Source organism: Tachysurus fulvidraco, chromosome 8, assembly GCF_022655615.1.
Source record: "Tachysurus fulvidraco isolate hzauxx_2018 chromosome 8, HZAU_PFXX_2.0, whole genome shotgun sequence".
NCBI lineage: Eukaryota > Metazoa > Chordata > Actinopteri > Siluriformes > Bagridae > Tachysurus > Tachysurus fulvidraco.
This window is the reverse complement of record NC_062525.1, coordinates 16033677-16058094: the sequence shown is the minus strand read 5'-3', so window position 1 is coordinate 16058094 and position 24418 is coordinate 16033677. Positions and strand designations below refer to the sequence as shown.

Here is a 24418-nt window from a genome sequence, read left to right as displayed (position 1 = left end):
ACCCACATGGTCACAGGGGAATAGGCACAGAATCTCTACACAAGTGCAGTATTGAACCTGGACGCTAAAGCTGTAAAGCAGCAACATTAGTCTCACACGTATCTAACACCACATGACAAAATATTGCTATTTTTGGTCTTTTTATTCAACTGACTTTTGTCGTTTCAATCTTTCAAGTAAAACAATGTGGAATTACATGGGAACAAAAGGAATGTAACATTCAAAGAGACAAAATAAAAATAAGACTATCACCACATTCTACCCATTCCCCAAAACAAGTATTTACCCCAAAATGGGATAATGACAGCAACTAACTGTCAAGGGTTTGCTGGAAAAAAAAATTCTAAAGTTTTATGCAGAAGAATTTCTTTTCAGTTTTATCATAAAACGGATGAATAAAAAAAGGATGACAACAGCAATGTACACTAAAGAGGTGTCTTCAGTTTGGTTGGACATTAACACAGATGTACCTCCTGTAGTTCTGGATGGAAAATCTCTTTATTACACTTGAAACACTAAAAATCTTTGAAGCCCAAATTTGTTTTCTTAACAAGGCATACAGGGATCCAGTCCTATGTGGATCAACAGGCACTCTCACTTTGTCACACTAACTTGACACTGTTCAACAACAAAGTTTAATAGAAAGTTGACCAATAATACTCTGGAAAAAGGTGAATTTTTTTTTTGACGAGTTTGCATTTCATCTCCATATTGCCAGAAAGCAAAGGACAAGCAGACTTCAAGATATTTTCACAAGCTCAGATATACATAGTGTGAGGTACCAGTAATTAATTAACTTGATTGAAAGCACTGTTTAAAAAAAAAAAAAAAAAAAAAAAAAAAGAAGAAGAAGAAAGAAAAAAAAAAACTATCCAGGGGTATTATGTAAGATGTGCAAATGGAGAAATGCAGCCTGGACTTAAAAGAAACTTATAGGGAAAAAGAAAAATTACACAAGACATGGAGGTCTGAGTAGAGACTAACTCCAGCATAGTGCAGCAAAATCACATTTACAGACCTGCTCTCTTCATACCCTGGAAGAAACCACATAATATTCTTAATTTACCAACTGACTTGAAACAAACAATAGTCAACAACTAGGCAAACATTTTGTATAGCCCAGCTGCTTAAAAATGTTTTAACAATGACTCTTTCAAACAGCATAAATTACTTTATGCAACCTTTGCAGCACAAGTAAACTCCGTATAAAGGGTACACATGACCCATTTAACAGATACTTCTTTTAGTATTCCAGTCTTTAAATGACTACAGTACATAGTGTGAACTAAACAACTCTTGCCCCTTGCCCAGCTGTCTAAAGTTCTTGTGGTATAGTTAGGTACAGTCCTTTTGATCTTATTACTAAGACCATACAAATGCCATATTTTTATAATGGGTAAACATCTCCACATCTGCCCTGCATCTCTGTTTCCTCTTCACACTCAAGATGGCTTAATAGAATGAGAATGCACCCAAGTTTGGTTCTTATTGCAAAATGCAATAGACTCATTTTGACCTCTCCCAGACAGTGTTAAAGAATGGCAAGTTTGATCCCCGTTCCTTAAAACCCGTAAAACCTTGCTCTCATTACTGAAGTTCTCAGTTATTATCTCTTATCCTGAATCAAGTTTTAGACTGACGTTGTTGACTGGAGGAAGAACGAGTGTTGCTAGCTGGAGTGCGAGCCTGAGCTGCTGCCAGCGCCGCAACACTCCTCAGCACCCTGTCAGGAGTTCCCTCATTTGATCCAGCACTGGGCTCTGGCTTCTCATTATTTTTTGAATGCCTTTCTCTCCTGCTTTCACGGCCTCGGTTCTCTCCCGTTTTCTTCTGCCAGCCTTTCCCTTTCTCTGTGTCACTACCAGATGAAGGAGCTCTTGAGTGTGAGTGTGGTGGACCAGTGCTTCTTGAGCTCAAGCTGCGCGTGCACTGGCTGCTGTTGCTGCTACTCCGGCTCCTGCTGCTGCCTGCACCTCTTTCACTGCTTACACTACTGCAAGCACTGTGCCCTCTTGAAGACCTTGTCTCTCGGTTTTCTTCCTCAGCTTCCTCCTTCTGATCTGGATTTTTTTTCTTTTCCTCTTTTTTCACTCTTTTAACTTCAGTTTCCAAAGGAGGCACAAGATTTCCTGGTCTTTGTCGAGTAGAGCGGGAGGCAGTGAGACCTGTTCCAGTGGTGGACGGTGGGGAGTCTGTTAAACAAGTTGGGGTTTGTCGACTACACTCTGTTTTGTTAACTGAATTTGTCTTAGGGAAGTCCTGGTCTTGTTTGCCTTTAGACTTACTGATTTTTTCAGGAGTGGACTGTTGTCCTTGTATACCCTTTGATTTGGTACTGGAACTTGGTGGATCTGGTCCCTTTCCTCTCATTGCCAAAAGCTTAGCAGCTGCATTGAGTGCTGAGCATCGTTTGCCTAGCACCTCAGGCTCAGATGAGTTTGGTGAAGTCAGTTTTAAAATAGGTTGGCTGCCTATGGATTTACGGGTTACCCTAACAGGTGTGGATGCAGTGGACTCCAGTTCTTTGGTCGCTTTCTTGTCAGACCTTCTGCGCCCATTACTGTTTTTGTCACCTTTATCACTAGTGGTCTCTTTCTCCAAACTTTTGAGTGATGAACGAGTAAGACGTCTTTCTTGACCAGTGGAGTCTTCTGAATCGGAGGAAGAACAACACTGACTCTCAGGTTTCACTGGCTCTTGATCAGACGCTTTAACTTTTTCTGAATCTCTCTCCACCCGCTTTCTCTTTGCTGGAATACTGCGCTCTGCAGATTTTTTTGACTGAGATGAGAGTGTACCACTGGAAGAAACAGAAGACGGAGACGAGGAACGAACAGATTCCTGACTGCTTTGTCGACAAATGTTTCTTTTTTTGTCTGTACTTTTGCACTCTTGATTTTTTGTCAGATTCTCCTCTTCTGGTTGCGCATCAGCCACAACATTCACAGGAGTGGTTTGCATCAGTGTTTCTGAGATTAGGAGTGTAGCAGACCCCCGATCCTCTGGCAAATTTTCCAATTTCCTCTTTTTTGCCTTTGACTGGCTATGATCTCTCTCTGCATTCTCAGACTTTTCAGAGATGTCTATATGCATTTCTTCTGTAGATTCAATTAAGCCATGTTCTTTTGGTGCAGAAGGATCTTGCTGATTCTCAATTCTCTGTTCTTCAACAGGCCCAGTTCTCTGCCTAGACGCAGGTGATTGTTTAGGGGAGTCAGATGCCATTTCAAGAGAATTGGGAGAGGATATAGGGGCGATCGGTATTTGGCTTGAATATGTGGTGGCTGTTTGTGTTAGTTCAGGCTTAGGTTGAGAAAGAACATTTGTCTGGTTTAGATTAAATGTAGTTTCCAGTGGTACGTCAGGTTGTACAGAAGACTGAGTCAGGTCAGGAACTGATACTCGATCAGCTTTTTCAAGCTGACATGTTTGGGCAAATGCAGTTGAGGTGTCACTAACAGAGGTTAATACAGGACTTGCACCTAATATGTTGTTTTCAAGTTTTGGTTGTTCTAACAATTCAATAGGCATAGATTTCAGAGACATCTCCGAAGCATTACCTTTATCTGACAGAGTTGAGAGCTCAGAGGATATTGTTGTAACTTGACTGTTTTGACAAACTGAGGATGTAGATGTAGTTATGCATTCAGTGGTAGGCCTAGAAGAAGAGCCAACAAAACCCTCACTGGGAGTGGGAGCAGGCAGCTGTGATAAAGGATTTGTGTTGGACTGAGCAGCATTTTCTGTCTGAATTTGTGGTAGAGCTTCAAGGGAAAGGTCTGGAGAGACAGAGTTTGGAGCTGTGGACTTCAAATCTGTCTGATCATTTGACGGTTCTATGGTGGATGTTTGTGAAACTGAGATTAAGCAATGTGTTTGAGGAGAGGGCTTATTGAACTGAGAGTTCTGAGTGTCTGTTTTAGGAGATTGGGGAGAGTCTGCAGTTTTAAACAATTCAAACACACCATAGGCTTCAGAGTTTATTGTTGAACATTCAGGAACAGAGGGCACAGTTAAAGGCCTAAGAGTTGAACTGTGTGAGTTAAGGTTTTCAGCTGAAAGACTTTCCTGTGAAGTTGATGACAGGCTTGTATGACAGCTTGCTTCATTTTCAGGTTTACCACTGTCTACTGCAATTGTAGTAGAATCTTTGCGAGGTCGTCCTCTCTTCCGTTTTGGTGACTGAGGTGGACTTTGTTCGTCACTTGTAGATTTAGCTGCAACAGGGATATCCTGTTCTGGGGGTTCTTGTGGCTTAGGGGACATTTTGGGGGGCCGACCTCTTTTACGCTTCCCAGGTGAGAAATAGATTACATTAGCATCAGATGCAACATTGGGAATGGAACTACCATCCTTAGATGAAATAGACTCCTGTTTCTTTGGCGACAGCGGAGCACGTCTGTCAAGCCCTCTGCCTTTAATTAGGAACTGCTCTCCTAATTGAGCAGCCATGCGAGATTCCGTCTCCAAGCGCCGGCGTACCGGTAAGTTCCGAAGGACAGGCATGTCTGGTGAATGGTGTGTAGGTGAGTAAGGGTGGTAGCCTCTCGCTGAATTTGTGAGGGAGGAAGGGGAGGCCTGTTCCTGTCCTTGCTGTGTCTCAGAGGGAGATGCTGAAGGTGATTTAATAAGAGACTTCTCATTAGGTGATTGGACTGGTGAAAGGGGAATTGTATCTTGTGAGGATTCAGCCTGCTCTGTCTCTTCAGAGGACCCTTCAGTGTGCACTCCTCCACTTCCACATTCCCCCCTTCTTCTTCGCTTAGGTTCCTTATCTTCAACCACAGTGACAAGGCGCCCAGGAAGCTTTCTAAGAACCTTTGCAGATGGAGAATCTTCTGGGAGGCCCTTCAGGACCTCTTCATCAGCAGACTGGCGCTTACGTGGGGAACGAGAATGTGGAGATGACAGTGAAGGAAAGAGTGAATGCTGGCCATCCTGGTCTGACTGATGTTCTGGAGAGCAAATAGATTCTGAAGATATAGATGTCCTTCTCTCTCTCATCAAATGCTGTGTGGTGGTGTTGTCTGTCTCTATTCCATGCTCATCCGCTGTATCTCTCAATATTGGTAGTGTTGAAGTATGTCCACTGGAGTGTCGGTCCACTGATAAAGAGGCAGCATCTGAAGGCACTGGAGGGAGGGGTTTGTTATGTTGTGATGGTATACTGGAACTTTCTGCATCAGAGAGCTTCTGATCAATTTGGAGTTTCTGAGGTGCCCCAACTATGGATGTTGATGAGGCCACATCTTCATTTTCTGCTCTTCTTTGCATGTCACCATGCAGTCTTTCAGGCACTTCTCTGGACTGGGAGGACTTCAGACTTAAACTAGGGCCAGAGGCACGGTTCACACTTGTCTCCACTCTCCTCGCTTTCTCTCTGTCTGGGGATGGAGGAGTTGTAGAAATATCCATTTTAGCTGGTGCCCCTCTAAGCCTACCACTGACCCTTGTAGAGGGGGCACCTTTTTCTCTGTGTCTGCGTGTACGCCGAGCTGGCGGGTGTTCCTCAGGAGTGTGAGGCATGGAGTCGTCATCATTATCAGATGACTGATGCAGTTTGAGACCCTCCTCCTTTGCCTGATCTAATCCTTTTCTTGCAGCTTCAACTTGCTCCTGTGGTCATGACAAAACGATCAATGTGAACTGCAATTACCTTTAGTTATACAATAATAAAGCATCTTGTAATCCAATGTCTTGAAGTAAAGTTTTTATTTAAGCGATTACCTCAGCCTGTTTCAGTTCTTCTTTGCAAATTTCCTCAAGAGATGCCTCCAGAAAATTCATGGCATATCGCTCTATGGGAGTGAGCTGTAAAAAAGCAAGAAAAAGACAATAAAAAAGTAGCATGAATCTAAAAACACAAAGATGTGTTACAGAAAGTTTTTGCATAAAGATAAATTGTTACCTGTTCTACCAGAGCAGCAATTTCCTGCTCAGCTTTGGAAAGTTCCTCCTCTTCTTGGTCTCTACTCTCACCATCATCCAGAGGAATATTTTCATTAAATTCGGCTAATTCGGCCACCTGCTCTGCTTTGGCTTGGGAAGCTGCTACTATGTCCTCTTCATCCTCAGCACGACACAAAGCCTGACAAGAAATGGAAATAAATCAAATTGCAAATAAACAAATACTTATACCCTAAACTATGCAAAGAGTTTGTACTTAATGTAAGATCTAGCTATGTTTAGTAAAGAGAATAAAATTTTACCTGCTCCAGAATAGTAGTTCGTTGTTTGTTGATGGCTTCCTCGTCATCTGATGGTACACTTGATTCGGCATCCTTCTTTTCTCCTTCATATACATCAAACAATTCTCTGATCGTTTGCTGTTTGTTTAAAATAAAACAAAAACAAAGCGTGAATATTTCACATTAACCATGTCTCATTCATATGAATTTGAAAGGTTTGATAAATGTATGTACCTCTTTAAAAAATGCGGTTGTGAAGTTACCCCCTTCAATTGCCATATCTCCCAACATTCTTTTCTGGTTGGCTTTTTTCAAAATGTTTTCCTCCACGGTCCGTTCACTGATTAATCTAAATAAAATGTAATGTTGCACAGATTCAGTGTAAAGAAGAGAGACATCTTCCACTAAAGCACCTTTGACTCAAAGCATAATCTGTACAGAAAGAATCCTGTTGATTATTTTATAACCTGTATTCTGTAACCAGTACCTATAGATGTGAACATCTCTGGTTTGTCCAATTCTGTGGCAGCGGTCCTGAGCCTGAGCATCCATGGTGGGGTTCCAGTCACTATCATAGAACACCACGGTGTCAGCCCCAGTCAGATTTACTCCCACACCACCACTACGGGTGGACAAGATGAAACAGAAGATACGACGGTCTGCGTTGAAACGTTCCATCAGGGCCTAAGAGGTAAATGGAGGAGAATATCAACACAGTCCATTAGAGCCTGGGTAGTGGCACAAAAACATCTGAAAAAGGTGACATATATGATAGGTTGTTAGGTTGTGTGAGTAGAAAAAATATTTCAAAAGCATAACACCACCAAATTAATGGTCATGGAGGTACGTTTAACTACTCAGTTTGCAATTTCTTAAATTTGCGAACCTTACCTGTCTCTGTTCTACTCGTGTGCTGCCATCCAACCGTAAGTAAATGTGGCCATGGTAGTTGAGGAACTGCTCTAGTATATCCAGCATGCGGGTCATCTGAGTAAATATTAGTACCCTGTGACCTTCATACTTCAGTTTCCGCAGAAGAAGATGGAGAGTCTGCAACTTGCCTAATTTACATAATAAAAGTTACATAAAGTAAGCTGAATGCACAAAATAATAATTTCTAGATGTGCACCAAACATTTACTGCATGTTTGAACCACCTTGATTCATTTGTAGGTTTCTGAAATTCCCTAAACCTACTTGTGTAAATCAGTCAATTTGTGCTTTTTTTAATAAAATTTTCCTTTTTTCATTTTGTGGAGCCGATGATATTTCTGTGAAAAGTATCCCAAGAAAAATACCTCTCTTACCACTAAAGCTTTCACGGCTACATAATAATAGAGTTTATTTGTGTAGAGATTTGCAATTTTCACTGTACTCATACATATACTCACCGCAATCATACTGGATAAGTCGCAAGTCAGGGAAATGTGTCCGCATATTGCAGCGAATGCGATGCACCGTATGCATGAGTGGGGAAAGATGAGTAGACAGTCTGGAGGAAAAGAGTGCCTGCTGGTAGCCAAGAGAAGGAGGTGGATGGCAGCTATGCATGGTGATAGGCTTGGCCTCCACTGGAGGGATGACAAACGTGAACCTGTAGGGTACAAAGGGGCATTGATTATACAACAAAATACATACAAACTTGGACAGACTTAATTCAAGATGGTATAGGATATCAGAGTTTAAGAATGGAACAGTACGCATACCTGTTTATCACTTCAGACATCAGGTGGAGCCTTTCCTCTGAGCTGTTAATTGCTCCTCTGAGAATTTTGCTCTGGTACAGGTACTCACTCTTATGTTGGGATTGAGCAATGAGACAGGAACTATATCCCGAGTGGCGCCACCTGTTACAGATAGGTCGAGCTGGAATAGAACTAGCGCCTGGGAGGAAGGTGAGAAAATCCAGAACCTCTTGACCAAACACAGGTTTTACATTGCAGTGTAATTCATTTACTTGAAAGATTTGAGAGATCCGACTATCTCTCTGGGCCTTATGACGATCTGCAAGCCATGTCTGTCAAAAAGAGAACAATAGTCAAGTCTGTTGATCCTATATTGACATGTAAAATATTTTAATATGGGTTAACACCATAGTGTCCAATATTATGACACTATGGTGCTTTTTACAACTGGTCACTTCATGCGTTTTCTGTGATCGGATAGCTATCTGATCGTAAACAGACCAGGTTTAAATGCCCTCCGAAACGTTTTCAAGACGGATATAAATCCTTCAGGTGGTTGTCTGGGATGAATTTCAGATGAAACTGGACAGATTTAAATAAATGTGGTTGTTCAAGCCACATACCTCAGCTCTATCTGGCTCGGATCTTTCACCCAGGTGTCTCGTCGGGTCTTAAAATGCACTGCTGCCATCAGCCAAAATGCAGCAAACAGTAAATGCTGTTTTTTGTAGCATAACCGTCATAGGTTTTTTGTCTTCTTTTTGATCGCATTCTGAAAACTGCATACACCCCGGAAATGAGGTAAAATATATTTGCAGTTTGGGCAGGAGTAGAAAGATCAGATTGATTTCCGATTCGCCAAGACGCATTTATGTGGCCTAATGTAAATGGAACAGTTTTAACAAATCAGATAGCTATCGGATCAGAGAAAACACATGAAGTGACCAGGTGTAAAAATGCCCTGTGTCACAATCGTTCCTTCTTAACTAGTACCAGGTGAAATGGGGTTCGTGGTGGTTGAGGATGGATTCGGGGACGTTGACATCCAGATGCACGACTTTGAGACGAGGACACGGGTTTAAGAGTAAGAACATCACTACTGCTCTCTTCAACCACCAATGAAGCATTTGCCTTAGCTGAAGGAAACAAAAAAAAAAAAAAAAAAAAAGTCACCAAGATTGGCATAAACTTAAGACCTATATTGTAAGAATAAGTCTACCATGCACAACACACTTAACCAAATCCACAGAAAATATATACGGTATATACAATATACATATACTATACACAAATACTACACACACTATATATGTGTGTGTATATGTGTATATACATACACACACAGTATTAGAACACACATACACGTGTGTATGTGTGTGTGTGTGTGTGTGTGTAAATTCCTATACAACATAAAAGTGCTGCAAATTCCTATTCAGATATTGCTCACCTGTGCTTGGAGATTTTTCATCCACCACTTTAAGCACCGAACGTGCTGGTGGAGTCTGGCCAGGGTTTGAGGTAGGAGCTTGAGGTGGTGTAGGGTGAACAGGAAGTCTCTGGGAAGGCTGTTGTGGAGTAGGTGGTCTGAGAGCAGAGCTTGGGGTCCCATGTGGGTGCAACAAAACTGACTGAGGAGGTGCAACACGAGGAGATGGGGGCACAGCCAGAGTGGGGACCTGCCCAACTTCTTTGCCTGCGGCTTGGCGAACAACAATCTTTACGATTCCTGGTGATGGAACTGCATAAATGGCAAATAATATGGGTAAAACATTATTCAGTATCTCAACCTGATATTATACACATAAAAAGTGCCAATTCTTTTGGACTGGGCACCATACTATGGATTACAGTAGCAGAGCTAATGCAGTTGTTGGGTCTGGCAACATGATTGTAGACATGACCTAATCAGCTGAATAAGAAAACAAAATGAAAAAAGTTGAAAACTGCAGAAGCATTTATCCATATTTTAAATGCCTCTGTGTCTGTCCTACAAAAGCAAAACATGTATCAAAATATTACATCAAAAGTAGAAAAAAAAAAGAAGCATCTGTCAATTTAAACATACCATATACTGGCTTTTAGAAAGAACCACCAAAACCACAACATCCATGAAACACTACCCTGCAACTTACCATCTAATAATACTTCCGAGTCTTATAACAAATTCATTACTTTATCATAGTTTAAAAATGAATTCAACTGCTATCATATAGGCCTTGTAGCATCAATTGCTTATTTACCCCTCTAATGGCCACTTATGCACTTATGTCTTGCTCTGCTGAGTAACAGGTAGTTTGGTACCCAGGCTACAGCACTGCAGCTAGCAAGGTCAAAACGAGTGCAATAAACTCAAGGACAGCACCAGTACCTTGAGCAGCAGTGAGGGGTACCGCTAGTCCAGAGCAGGATGGGATTGTGCTGGTTGGGTTGGGATTTGCTGAGATGCTACCTGACTGACTAAGTGTATGGAGAACGGCAACCTGAGCTGGCTGACTAATAAGGTGGTGCTGCCCACCGCTGGATACCAGATGCATTACATTTCCTAAAGGGCACACAACCACAGGACAAAGTGTTAGGCCATAAACTAAACCAGTACTTGCAGACAGGTGTGCAGGAAAATTAACCCGGCCACAGCTTTTCATTCAGAGCAAATAAGGCCAACAGAATGCACTCACCTTGGATAGACCGTGGCTGGGCAACAGGCACTTGTAGAGGAGCACCAGATAGGGTAAGTTTGTTACCCTGCAGTTGAAATGTGACAGGCTTACTGCCCTGACTGGATGACACTGGACGACCAGCCAAGGAGGCCAGCTGGGCAATACTCACCACCTCTCCAGCTATACAAAAATATTAATATTACTTTAACAAAAACAATGCTGAACACATATAGCTCATTTGTTTATTAGCAGTACAGCTCACGAAACTTACATGGTAATCTGGCCTGCATATCAGGGCTGAGGAGCACTCTCTGTGTCAAGACATTGCTGGGGGGTTGAGGGGTGATGGGCACCGTTGGGGCAGCGGAAGGTGAAGCATGCCGAATACTCAAAACTGGGTTTGCAGACCCCGTAGAGGTAACACTTTGACATACAGGAGCTTGTGGAGAAGCAACAGAAATGACAGGAGAAACTTAAAGACAAAGTCTTAAATTAGCTATATTTATTAAACAGTTAGTACTGTTCCAGCTAGTCAGCATTACACAAAGAACTAAAACACCACACTGACCTTGAGGTGTCGGCCGTACAGGAACCTGGGTGACCTCAGTTATTAGAGGTGGCCATGGAGGCTGAACTGCAGGAGAGACTGGACATGTGGGCCGAGGGTTATTCAGTGTTGTTGCTGAACGTCCATCGGACTTGGGGAGTGGCTGAAGCATCCTTTTGCATAAACACATTCCAATAACTCATAATTAGTTAATCATGAATTGGATAAATTAATTTACATTGCTACATAAACAATTAAACATCAATTACCTGTTGACCTTCATTCGAATAGGTTTAGGTCTAGGTGAAGGCTCAGGGGACTCCATTATCTCCTGGATCAGCTGGCATGTTACTTTCCTATGTGGAAGGTAAACATCTGCTTGGTACCGAGAAACACGGCCTTCCAGACCGACCAGGTCAAACATTGATAGGTCACAGCACTGTGAGATGAGACAATTTAGAAATATGGCTGTTTTATCATAGCGATCAATATACAAATAAAAGCTAGCTAGAAGAATATATGTTACAAATATTGCCTTGAAAATCCAGCAGTACTTTAGTAGTACTTTTTACTTTAGTAACTTTAATAACTAACTAAATGTATTTCTTTACTATGGTTAAAGCATCACAGAACAAATATTAAAACTGACTAACAAAACACAACATACATTTTAACGGTTAATTCTGGCCACTTTAAACATGAACTAAGTGCCTTAAATGCTTACCTGGAAAGGGGATGTCTCTAAAGCTCTCAGAACCAGGGAGGCAGTGGTGTATGTTATAGTCTCAGTGATAAAGGGAGACTGGATTGGACGTGGGTCAAAGAGGTTGGGATGGTTACACACTTTACGCAACTGCATCAATATGTTGATTACAGACATGAAGTGTCCACTGGCTAGGGTTTCCTTCGTTCTGGTGAACAGTCATACATGCAAATGGATAAGAAAATACATAATGCAATCATCTACAAAAGAGAAGGATTTCTGAATAAACAAACAAACTATTTCTGCTGCTATACACGACTTATTTAACACCCAAGTCAACAATCATACAATTTAATGACTTCACTCACGAGGCCTGTGCCATGAAGTCATCATAGAGAAAGCGCTGTCTTTTGGAGAGGCGGCAGCGGACAACATGCTCATATTTTTTGGGCATTTGTTTTTCTACATCAACTTTGATACGCCGGAGCAAGAAGGGCCTTAATACCTAAGGGCAAGGGTTAAGTATTTGTGATTCAGACTGTCACAGGCTATTACAAGACAACCATTTGTTGGTGTGGGTACAATTATTTAAGAATCATTCTCTGTCAGAAATGAGAGTGCTCACCTTATGCAGTCGTTTCACAAGTCCCTCATTATATTCTTGACTGCCTTCAATCATCCCAGTCAGTGGGTTGGAGAACCACTCCTTAAACTCACGATGGGACTGGAAGACATGCGGCATGAGAAAGTGCATGAGCGACCACAGCTCCATCAGACTGTTCTGCAGCGGAGTGCCAGTAAGCAGTAGCCGCCGATGACTTCACGTGCAACAGAAACAGAGAAGAGAAATCATGCCAGAGCAATATCAAATTCTGAACAAAAAAATAAATAGAAGACAAATGTCTGGTGCAGAACAGAATTAAAGTGGAAAACATTAAAAAATATTCTGTGAGCACCTGTTGAAGTTTAGCAGACTTTGCCAACGCTGGGACTTGAAGTTTTTGATGTTCTGTGCCTCATCCAGAATGAGGTATTTCCAGGACTTGCGTCTGAATGCCTGATGGTCTTGCAAAACCAGCTTATATGAAGTGATGCACACATGAAAAGCATTGGGTTTGGTCCAGCCCTAAGCAAAGAATAAGAAAGAAAACATCACAATCATTAGGACAATCATTAGGATATGTCAGTCTGATACCAGTGACTAAACGTACAGGCTTACCTGTCTCTTAAGTTTGCGCTCTTTCTGGCTGCCATAATAGGTAAGAATTTTAAAGCCAGGGCACCAGCGTTTCAGCTCCATCTCCCAGTTCAGCATTACACTGGTGGGCACAATGATTAAGTGAGGACCCCAGTTACCTGCAAGAAATACAAAGATATCAAAATGGTACAATTACTCCCCTGTCAGGTATTGACAAAATGAAAAATTAGTTTCTTTGATGCAACTGTTAGATATCTGCATACCTTTTTCACAAGCTAGATGTGCCAACAGGGCAATAGTCTGAATAGTTTTTCCAAGTCCCATCTCATCTGCCAGGATGCCATTAAGCTTCTTTTCATACATGGTGACCAACCAGTCTAGTCCGATGTGCTGGTACTCACGTAGGTTGCCATGAAGTAAGAATGGAATAGGTGTTTTCACCTAGATATAGCATATTTATTAGGTAAATCTTATTAATTCTAACCACAATCACAATGAATTGATTAATCATCATTAATTCTAAACATACACTACCTGTGTTTTTGCCAAATGTAATTAAAAAAAAAAAAGAAAAGATACTCATTTAACTCATTAAATGTAATTAAATTATAATTAACACATCTATAACTAAGTCTTAAGGGTTCCAGACATCATCAGCAACATATGATCCCTTACACTTGTTGTGGCCAGGGTATATCCTTTAGGTTGAAGGCTTTCAGCAGTAGCAGCTATATGGCTGATCTCTTTTTTGGGACGTGGAGATGTGGGGAAAGTGGGGCTGTGGTCTCCCTCCCTTAGTAAAACCTCCATTCCCTCTCCTCCATCATCTTCATTCTCATCATCAATTTCTTCAGCTTCAGCATCATCTTCTTCATCACTGTTTTCTGCTGAATCTGATAAATGAATTTAGAGAAATGAGACATTTGACCATAACTATTACTTCTCCTGACAACTGTATGTTTGTTTTAGTCTTTCTTGTCTTTTGAATAAAAGACACTAAAAAAAGAATTCACCACTTTACCTGAGGAGGCATCATCACTTTCATCTCCCTCGGTCTCTTCCTCTTCTTCATCTTCAGTTCCCTCTGAGGACTCTGGTGATGCTGAAGGTTCTTCATAGTCAGAGGCATAAGCCCCTTTGTACTTCTCTAAAAGCTCCTCCATACTCAACTCACCTGAAGAACAAGTGTTCAAAATACAATAAAAGATAAAAAGCTCAACTGAGAAGTTGGTATCTGATTAAGTGATAGAAAGTTCAAAATTTGTCTGTATGTTTAACAGTGCAAGATAACAAGACTCCCAAAAAAGGTGTGTGAAAATGTTATACTGTGGAAAGCTTTTTGTTGGTCCATTTGTACCTTACCCATCTATGTGAAAAAACAAGCATGGATGGCTTGGGAATGATCAGGATTCAAACTCCGGTTCATTCATCAAAACAGGGCGAGATGTATATAAAAAAGATGATAGATAAAAAGGTTACCCTCTTTAGCCAAGTCATCAAGTTCCACTGCATGGTCTCCATCTCCCTCAATCACCTCCTGCGCAGCAATGGTGTCCTCCATATCCTCCGCTTTAAAAGTTGAGAAGATTTACATTGTTTGATTTAAGGGAGATATTTCTTTAAGAAATGTATGTGGATACTATAATGAATATATGGATATATAATAAGAAAATCACACTTACCATCTTCCTCATTAGCTGAAAACTCTTTGTCCTCATCTTCAACTGTAGAGGAAGAATCATCAGATGCTTCATCCTCAGATGCAGAGCCCTGCATGACAATCATAAGTCACTGTATGTACGAGTCTAGCACAGACAACAGAACTAAAAAAAAAAAATGCAAAAAGTGTTGCTTATCTTTAATAGTTCCTGCATTACCTGGGGGAGCGTGAGTGTACTGAGTAGCTGGTCTAGTGGCAGTGTGCTCTCCTGCTTCAATAACTCAATCTCCTTTCTTTGAGACTCTGCATCATTCCCCTCCTGCTGCTCCTCCACTTCAATTGTCTCTTCATCATCCTCCTCCTCACACGGAGGCTCAAAGTCAATATCTATAAAAAACAAAGTTTGTTTGCTTCTTGTAATACTATAATAATAATTCTTGTCTTAATGTGTCTTAATGATTTTCCACACCACCAACTTGAATCAGAAATGAACGTGCACTTAACGAACAGAAAAACTGTTACACATTAAGACACAAGTGATGATATCTTTAGTGCGGGAACATTTTCTTACCATCGTCCTCAGGTACATTAGGCTGACTCTGTCGAGTGTGTACGCTGGTCGGGGCTGCAGGCGTGGCGTGCAAAGACTGACTAAGCAGGTCAGAGTAGCGCTCTGTTTGGCCGACAATAAAGTCGAGCTGCAGATCCAGGGCTTTCTTACGCTTCTCTTCAAGCCTAGATTGTTGTTTGTACTGCACAACCTTGTGTGGTGTAAATGTGAAAGAGACCATCAAATAAACATGATGGACAATAAATGTTTCTTTAAAAAGGTCAGTCTTTTAACATAATTCACAAACAAAATTGTACAGCTTTTGGAATTGCAAATTCAGCACCACAATCCAACAACTCACCTTCTCAACACTGCTCCAAAACACACGGACTTCCTTTGCAATGGACGCAGCAATCCTTCTCAGTTTGGAATGCTCTTCACGCTTTGCCCTTTCCTCTTTCTGCCGTAGCTCCTCGTGGTGGCGCATCACCATCCGTACCACCTGCCACAACCCATGTCAATTTACTCAAACTAAAATCTCCATCAAATATATTTTGTAATCAAATATCAAAAAAGTACTTAAATTGGTAGTAAACAACAATAAAAAAAATTGCAGTTTTACTTTTCTGGCTACGCCTCTTTTCCAGCGTCTCTCCTGTGCAAAGTCAGCAGAAAGCCACTGCATCTCCTCACAAAGGTAGTCCCAATGTACCTTGGTCCGGAGTGGCTCGGCTACACGAGATAACCGTTTTAACGACCAGAAACCCTCACGTTTCAGCGCAAGTGACCGATGCTCAATCTCTGCTTCCTATGAAAAATGTAAAATACTTATCAGTATTTTTCAAGCCAATGCAATAACCTTGCAGGAATCATCTCGTGTATGCTTACATCATCTTCAAAGGAAATCAAAAACTTTTTCACATACATGTTTGGCCAGTTCTGCCATATCAGTGTGCTTCTCTGAGCGAGGTCGCTGACTGAATGTTTGATCTGAATGAGAGGCTCCGGCAGAGTTCTGGGGAGAGGGCAAACTGTGTTTGCAGTCTACAGAGGAGGAAGTGGGAGGTGGCGAAGGTGTACGAGATGTGGAGGGAGTGGAGCTTGATGTACCCCTGCCTGCTATCCATTGGCGAACCTGTGGGGGGAAAAAAAAACAACTTGATAGATCTTGGCTAAAAGAAAGCAGACAGAGACCTTCAAGAATATTTTTAAAAAGATGACTACTGGATCTATAAAGACATGCATTCTTAGTTTATTTATGTCCTCATTTCATAAAATATGCAAATATGTGTTGCTGTGATTTCTCACTAAGCTTCAGAGGAGTTTGCAGATTGCAAAGTTGTCAAAACTTTGTCAAAAGTTGTCAAAAGAAGACACGTAAATTTTCAACAACAAAAAAACAGTGTGTCTGTCCTGCTCTGTCCATGCTGCAATACACAAATAACTCAAACATGTAGCCAGCTAAAGCATCATAATTGGATGGCATTCACATGGCCATGTGAACATGCACACAAAGCAGTCTAAAACAGTTAAGAGGGTTTACAGACGGCTAATTATTTATTTTAATGATAATTCTCTTTAATGGCTAGCGTTCTAAAAGAAATCCAACCAAAGACAAAGCAAGCAATTAAGCAATATAGCTTACACTGCATGATTTATATATAAAATAAGCATTAAACACAACCAACAATCATTTCCTTACCGTATTTTGCACTGGACTGGGAATAACAACACTTTCATTGGTCTGGGCTTCTAAAGAACCATCTGCTTCTCCCTCACTGCTCTCTCCTATAGAAGCATCCAGCTGCTCCATAGTGTTGTCTTGGGCATCCTTTATTTCTTCCAAATGTTGAACTGGTAAATGTTCCTCCACCTCAAAGAGCATAGAACCTTGGCATGGCTGGTTAGCAGGACCTTCAGACTGATCAGTGATGCTACTACACATACTGCCTGACCTGGAAGGCAGTCTTGGTGAGTTATGGGTCTGTGTTTGGGTACATGATGCAGAATTCAATAAAGAATCATCTGAAGGAATCTGTTTTTCAATTGCTAGAAAATGTTCTGATTTGATTAAGGCCTGTTTTTTAGACTCATCCTTTGAAGATGAGGCAGTAACATTACAGGGAGCATTTAGGACATGAAAGCTGAGAGGTATCTGGGCTGCCTTTTCAGCTGCACCGTCCGTAGTTAAGTCATATTCTGAAAGGCACTCTACAGAGATTCCGTCTAAGCAATCAATTGGGGTACCAGATGGGCTCTGGTTCCTGGAAACTAGAGTCAACATTCGAGGTTGTTTGAGGAAAGCCTCACCTCTCTTTAGTATAAGCAACTTTGGATCGATAACACTCGATGAAAGACAAATCTGGGACGAATCTGATTTACTTTCTGTGGACTTTGTTTGTTCTTCTTGCACAGTAGAAGGGCTTGTAATTAGGGGAGAAGCTAATACATTAGTTGTATTATCAGCACTGGAACAAAATGTAGTTTGTATATTTTGTATGCAAATATTTGCTGAAGAGGTTAAAGAGGCTGGGGAAGATAAAACATTCTGTGATGCTAAAACGGTTGATGGAAGCGAGGGAAGAGTATCAAGCTCTTGTGTTAATGTTTCTGTTAAAGGTTCGAAAGAATGTTTATCTACAGGTACTTCTACATCTTTTTCTGGTAACAGCAGATTAGCAGCTTCATAAACAGCATCTTGGGGAAAGCAGGGTACTGTGCACTCATAGACAGCAACAGATGTCTGTGATTCAGAACAATGCCCCATAGCTTCTGTGCTAACATCGATCATCTCAGCTTCCTCTGTACTTTGACACTGCCCATCTATCAATGGAGAGTGATCGCTTACCACTAACCATGTGTCCTCCATCCCTGGCTGCACAAGAATACCTACGTCAATTAAATCTTTCATTTCAACAGCATTGAGTCCAGAAAAAGCATCTGAAACTTCATCATGCTTTTCAACCACATTAATATTATCAGATGTTGAAATACCATCATTTAGGCATTCCATCTGTGTGAGCTTATGATCTACTAGAATGGATTCTTGCTCTTGTTGAATCAAACAGTCATTATTAACCTGGGAGGGACATGGCTGATCTGAGTCTAATCCCTCTGAATTTGTACATTTGTTTTTGTCTAGTATATAGCTCCCATCTGGCTGGTGATCTTGATATGGACTCATTTGCATGCTTTCAGCAAAGTCATTCTGTTTCACAATCCCATGTGATGCGCTGCAAGCAACCACATGGGACCCTTCAGTCACTTTGGGGGACTGTATTTCGTGAGTGCATGTCTTATCCCCCAACACCTTTGGTTCTTTAACAGAAATATCACAATCTACTCCTGTTTCATCTAAAGAAACCGTCTTTATCTCCTCTACCCCACTCACACTAGATTTGTTCCCTATTAAAACAGATTTAGGCGTTTCACAGCAGTTCACACAGTCAGGGCTCAGCTGGTTCGCTTGTGTAAAGTGTGTGTTCTGAGGATGGTTCGAGGGACTGGGTGTTTTCTGAAGCAAGGGAGCATTAAGGATGGAAACTGCAACAGGAGAAGGTTGCTGGGAACTTTCAGAGAAGCATCCAGCATCCACGTCTGTGTTATTTGGAGTGCCATTTCCATTTCCTGTGAGAACAGGTAGTCCAGAGCCAGATTCTCCTCGCTTTGCAGATAATCCTCCTGAGTCCGAGTAATGCCACTCTTTTTCAGATGATGTTGAACTCGAACCAACAACCCCTTGTTCATTTGGAGCAAGTCCCTCTTTTGTGACTTCATCCTTTGAACTACTGACAATCCCGGATTCATTAGGTACTTCTGCATTGGCTGTGATGATTGTTGCTCCAAGAGGCTGTTGCACAATTTGCTGGACATCACACTCAAGCAGTAAACCGCCCTGAGCAGAGTGCAGAGATGGTACCGTTTGATACTGCTCTGTGTCTCCAGGTTGCTTGTGGTCTCTGTCTGTTGTTGTATGTGCAGTAGAGACTGCTGAGCTGAACTGAGTTGTGGGGATACAGGTGCTCTGTTGTGGTGCTGTGTGCTTTGTTCCACATATATCCTCTTTACCAGTCTTTGATTTGCATTCCAGATATGCTTTCCCTGGAGCCATGGGTCCCGTTTTATTCTTATCTGCAACTCCATGGATAGAGGTACAGTCCTGGCAATGGTCAGTTCCTTGAGCCATTTCTGTCTCCCTTTGTTCAAGACTTGTTTTCTCAGTGTTATACTCATAATGCAAATCCTGCCCCTTTCTAACAGTGACTGTGTCACAAGATGAAAGTCTGTCTGAGAGTGTGTTTTTTGAACTTCCTGCAGCCATAGGCACAGGTTGTCTTTGGACCGTTTCAGTACTGCAGTCCAAGGCTGACTTCTCCTTAGGCTCATGGGTGTTGCAATTTTGCCAATCCAATGTGGCAGACTGCTCTTCATTTGCAGCCGGTGTATTTGCTTTCTGCTGCTCCATCTCAGTGGCAGGGACAAGTAGTGGTGGTGGTAGTGAGGCAGCTGGGACCGGCTGCAGGACATGCTGGGGTGGCCCGGCCACATTCTGTGTAGCCGTTGGGATGCCACCCAGCACAGCCACAGCCGGAGGGGTGCGCTGCTGCACCACCTCCTCCTTAAGTCTTTCTCCTTCTGGACTGCTTCCGCTACACACAGCACCTGAAACAAAAAAAATAAGAATAACTTTAAATGGTTACACCAAAGATGTACACTAGTGATGCATAGTTATATCCATGGGTTAGCGTTATATCCATTGCGTAATAAATTTAATTTTGATGTTATTCTGGTGCATTTTGATTGGGTGGGTTCATCGTATGGGAGCAAGTCATTAATGACGCAAATATTAACTACATACTCTAAATGGAGGAAAATTTGCTTTTGTTCTGGGAGAAACAAGATTGATTATCATGGCTGCAGTGGCTTGCAAGGAGAATCTTGGGCATTCCTGCAACAAGCGGTGCAAGCAAACACTCATTTAATGCAGCAGGCCGGGTTTTTGAGACACAGCAGAACCATCTGAATCCTGACACAGTTTGTTGTAGGGCTATAAATATACGTTGTATTCTGTAGCCTATAAGCAACGAGTTATTGGGAATAACTTGCCTGATCGGGAACTTCAGAAACAGAATCAGAAGCAGAATCAGATTTATTGCCAGTTACTGGTAGGGTCTACGTTTACAGGAATTTGTGTTGGTGCATAGTAATAATAGAGAAGCATAAATATAGTAAACAAAGTTTATAAAAGTTGAAAGAAACAGTGACATTTCAGCTAAAGTCTGAAAGAGAGTAATAATAAATTAATAAATAATTAATAAATAGCATCTGTTTGGTGAATTATGTTACACACAGATTTTTCCAACTGCACCGAATGCGCTGTTAAATAATCATCCACTGACCATATCATCATAATGAAAACTAAGAATTAGTATAATTGTAAAGTGACGATCGGGTGCCGATATCTTATCCAGAAAAAATTATGGTGCGGGTGGATGATTTACTTGAAGTGTGCTGATCCGCACATCTCTAATGTATATGCAATTAACAGAGAACTAGAGGGTTTATCACCTGTATGTGGTTTAGGCCCAGTCTCTTTTGTGCTTTCCACTTCCAGGATGATGAGATCAAAGACACCGCAGCATCTGGGGGAGAAAAACCAGAGATACTCAGGCAGATGTGATGCACTTTTTATGCTGAAAACAAATTACGGTTTATAATAACAAATGTACACAAATTACCCAGACCTGCTACGTTTGTTTAAGTGTTAACTTCCTACATCTACCTAAAACTTCCTCAAACTTTCCTACATGTGCTTTCAATGATGGTGAGCAAGAAGCTGAACAGCATGAATATTGTTGCATCACCAAACAGCGTTTTATCATCCACAGTGTGTGAGATTTACTATACTGACAAAAAGTGCAAGATATTGTTGGCTTCTATGTGCACTTGTTAAAGGAATATGGTCCTTCATCTTACCAAATTAGTGAGCTCAGTAATGACAATCAATCACAGACATCTCATCTCATCATGTATCCAACAGGCTGAACTGCATCTGCGCTCACTGCAGCCAGCAGTGTTGTGAAGGGTGATACGGAATATGACTGATTAGGACATTAGGACAAATCTGAGCTTTATTAAAAGTGTAAGTCAAACGTACAAAAGATGCCTCACTATTCGACAGTGAGTTTAGTAAGCGGCTGAAAATCTTTGCTGTGCATTTAAACACAATCACTAAGAACCGCATCCAAAAGTGTCTGTGCTCGATATAACGCCATAGTCTCATATTTGCGTGTGGAGACAAATGTATATAATCGGTGCTTTGTCACTGGAAACTTAAAGAACGCGCAGTTAGCATAGCGGCTAGCTAACTAATTAGCCAGCAAGCTAACGCGCCAATCTCAAGCTTAAGCGGCGTAAACTGATGCGACTTGTATGAGAAAAAGACCGAGCTGTATTTATTGTTTGGTTAAACGCAAGCGTTCCTGCGCTGTTAACTTATCTAATACTCCGTGAAGGTAACACTGTCTTCGTCCGATCATACACCGTGAGCCGCCTGTTTAGCTAGCTAGCATTAGCCGAGGCTCAACTCAGTGACGTCACTACGCGGGGTCATGCGTGTTGATCAAAAGATGACTGTCAACATTTATAATCCTGCAATATGTTCGCAATCAAATTCCCTCGTCAATACGACTCTCTTCAAAGACAAAGTAAGGGTTTGTGAGTGGTGGGAGAAACGTACATTGTTGTTGTTTAATATAAATAAATCTAGAATGATACAAGCAGGAGTTTATGTGCTAAACTGTACAGGCTGTATGTTGGGTCCCACTCGTGTTTTGAACTATGCTACACAGAACCGCGTGTGTATCCGTGGAACCTTATTCCAGCTATATAACGTTTTAGGTGAAGTGAATTCAAACAGCAGGCTGATCAGTGTGACAGACTGAACAAAAAAAGGTTTAGTAAAAGTTTAATAGCATTACCTTCAGGTTATAAACACGCCTAAAGTGCCACATAGACTGGCACAAAAGTCAGCCTGACATACAGCCATTTGAATTCCTTGTATTCTTCAAGGTTGTGTTCATCACACCAATGCATAAAAGTGAACTTAAACCGCCATATCAAAGTCCCCTTCTGCCTCCAAATACCCCCCGCCCCCTCCCGCATACAGTGTCTCCCCCCCCTCCTCCCCTTCCACCGTCGCCGCCATCTTAAGTTCCCACCTACCTGAAATTTTCAAGCACTTTTCTTTTACTAAATTGTCGTTGAAGGAGTCACCATCCGCGTCAAATCGCACTCAATCCGTGATTGGGGTTTTCCAAACTACCTCTCGGTACCCAACGAGGTACTGGCAGGTTCGTTTGAGCAAGTTAAAGACCGGTCCGAGAGAGACTGGGTTTGGATCGCTGAATCTAGCGGTTGCGGGGAGGAGACTTTCGACGCAGCGAAATGGAGGAACGAGCGACTGCTCACAAAGTGCGGAGCGGATCTACATCTCGCGAGATTTGTGTAACTGCGCTATTTCCGCATCGCGTTTCACACAGCTAACTAGACTGTTTGTAGGTGTTGCTTTTAAGTGAGTTGTATTACAGAGACATTTTTAAATGGTTCTGGCAACTAGACAACTTTGCTGGCTGCCACCAGCAAGGTGACTGTTGTTATATAGAACCAGCAGGTTCAGGAACAGGGACCACCATCACTACTGAACTCTACACTACACCGTTAGAGCACTAAAAATACTGTATAGAACTTCTGTAAAACTATACATACAATGTGCATATTACATATTGTATTTTTTATACTCCTCATCCTCTACACATATTGTGCTTTACATACATCTGTACTATTTTATTTATGTGTATCTATACACCCTACTGTACATTCTGACTAATATCATTTGTTTATTTACTGTACATATGTTTACATATAAAACTATATATAGCATGCTGTACATATGTTTACATATATACCAATATATATTACATGCTATACATATGCTACATATTTATCTGTCTATTCGCACAATTGCTATTCTTTGCACTTCTGGTAGATGCCAAACTGAAATTCCTTGCCATGTACCTGTACTATGCAATGACAATAAAGTTGTATCTATCTATCTATCTATCTATCTATCTATCTATCTATCTATAGATAATTACGGTCCATTTCAACGTTATGTCTTTATTTTTCAAACCTTTCACCTGCCACTGACAACTATAGAGTATCACTGCATAAGAGCGTCAGACTAGAGAAAATCTTCCGAACTTGAATTCATGTCTTGAATCTTAAATCTCTGTTTAATATATGTTATCACTCCGTAATTTAATCATAGACAATTGGACACAATCCCTAATGGACAGTGTCCCAACATAACACCACTTCAGATTTAGGTTGTGGTCTTAACGACATAACTTCTAGTAAATTAGGGCTTCGGGAGCACGAATGATAATCAGTTCTCTGTAGCAGAGGTTTTTAATTCATTCATTCAGAGAGCCCATGTCCCTTTATAGTCATCATCATCATCTTGGTCATGAGTATAACTAACTCCCAAGCTTTATTTATTTATTTATTTTTAAATATAAAATACTACACTTTAGTTTGTCCTTAGAATTGTATCTGCTGAAACTGGAGTTTACACAGTGTTTGATTGTCAAGTAAAACATCTATCGTTTTCTGGGTTACCTGGCAAAGAAATGTATATTATTACTTTAATAATCATATCAGGTACCTTCTTTCACAATGTGGAGATCTCAGGCTTGTACATTAGTTCCACTTGAGAAGGTTACCTGCATACATCAAAAGCCTAATGATTTTTGGTTGATATTGGCATCTTTCTGGGATTGTGTTTAAAAAAAAAAAAAAAAAAAAAAAAAACTCACGACACTCTACTCTTCATACTCCTGACATCTCTCTTTTCTTTTTCTCTATTCTGTTTGTATGGTTGTTTATCTCTGTAAGGATGTATCTGTTTGTCCATTAACAATGAAATAAGAAAATTCCAAATCAAAAACAGGACTGAGAGGAATTCCTGGTGGACAGCCAAGTCAGAAAAGTTGCAGAAAGTAGCAACAATTTCTCTATTTAAATTCAAAACTCAAATCTGTATACAGGGCACTACATACAATGAAGCAATACATAACACACATGTAAATAAACAGCAATGTTTGTTTAATAATTATTTTTTTTGCTTTCTTTTTGAGGGGAACATATTTAAAGGTATAAAACTGTTTTGCT

General features: G+C 41.1%; 1 protein-coding gene across 4 annotated transcripts; it reads right to left on the bottom strand.

The window, feature by feature from the left end:
* Nucleotides 1-123: 123 nt before the first annotated feature.
* Nucleotides 124-22807, bottom strand: LOC113637130 (Snf2-related CREBBP activator protein). Of its 4 annotated transcripts, none has more exons than XM_027137585.2 (34): nt 22412-22807; nt 20756-20829; nt 16890-19849; nt 16113-16322; nt 15810-15995; nt 15549-15689; nt 15209-15398; nt 14855-15024; nt 14660-14747; nt 14457-14546; nt 13999-14151; nt 13653-13870; nt 13241-13418; nt 12999-13135; nt 12736-12905; nt 12405-12597; nt 12148-12284; nt 11801-11987; nt 11346-11515; nt 11098-11249; nt 10801-10968; nt 10548-10709; nt 10241-10414; nt 9320-9610; nt 8866-9008; nt 7894-8204; nt 7579-7781; nt 7080-7249; nt 6676-6872; nt 6423-6537; nt 6210-6326; nt 5909-6088; nt 5728-5811; nt 124-5616 (listed from the first exon to the last, which is right to left on the bottom strand). In XM_027137585.2, the coding sequence occupies exons 3-34, from the start codon at nt 19650-19652 to the stop codon at nt 1624-1626; spliced, it is 11841 nt and encodes a 3946-aa protein (XP_026993386.2). In that variant the 5' UTR covers nt 19653-19849; nt 20756-20829; nt 22412-22807; the 3' UTR covers nt 124-1623. The 4 variants fall into 4 exon arrangements, with proteins under 4 accessions (XP_026993386.2, XP_026993388.2, XP_026993387.2 ...); XM_027137587.2 differs by lacking the exon at nt 22412-22807 and adding an exon at nt 22168-22313; XM_027137586.2 differs by lacking the exon at nt 22412-22807 and adding an exon at nt 21164-21753.
* Between the last annotated feature and the right edge of the window lie 1611 nt (nt 22808-24418).

Excerpts from the sequence above, each read along its gene's own strand:
- LOC113637130 (XM_027137585.2), bottom strand. The coding sequence starts at position 19,652 with ATGGAGCAGCAGAAAGCAAATACACCGGCTGCAAATGAAGAGCAGTCT. Across the intron at positions 12,598-12,735 it reads AGTCTGCTAAACTTCAACAG|TCATCGGCGGCTACTGCTTA; the intron begins GTGCTCACAGAA and ends TTGCACGTGAAG. Across the intron at positions 5,617-5,727 it reads AAGAACTGAAACAGGCTGAG|GAGCAAGTTGAAGCTGCAAG; the intron begins GTAATCGCTTAA and ends TCATGACCACAG.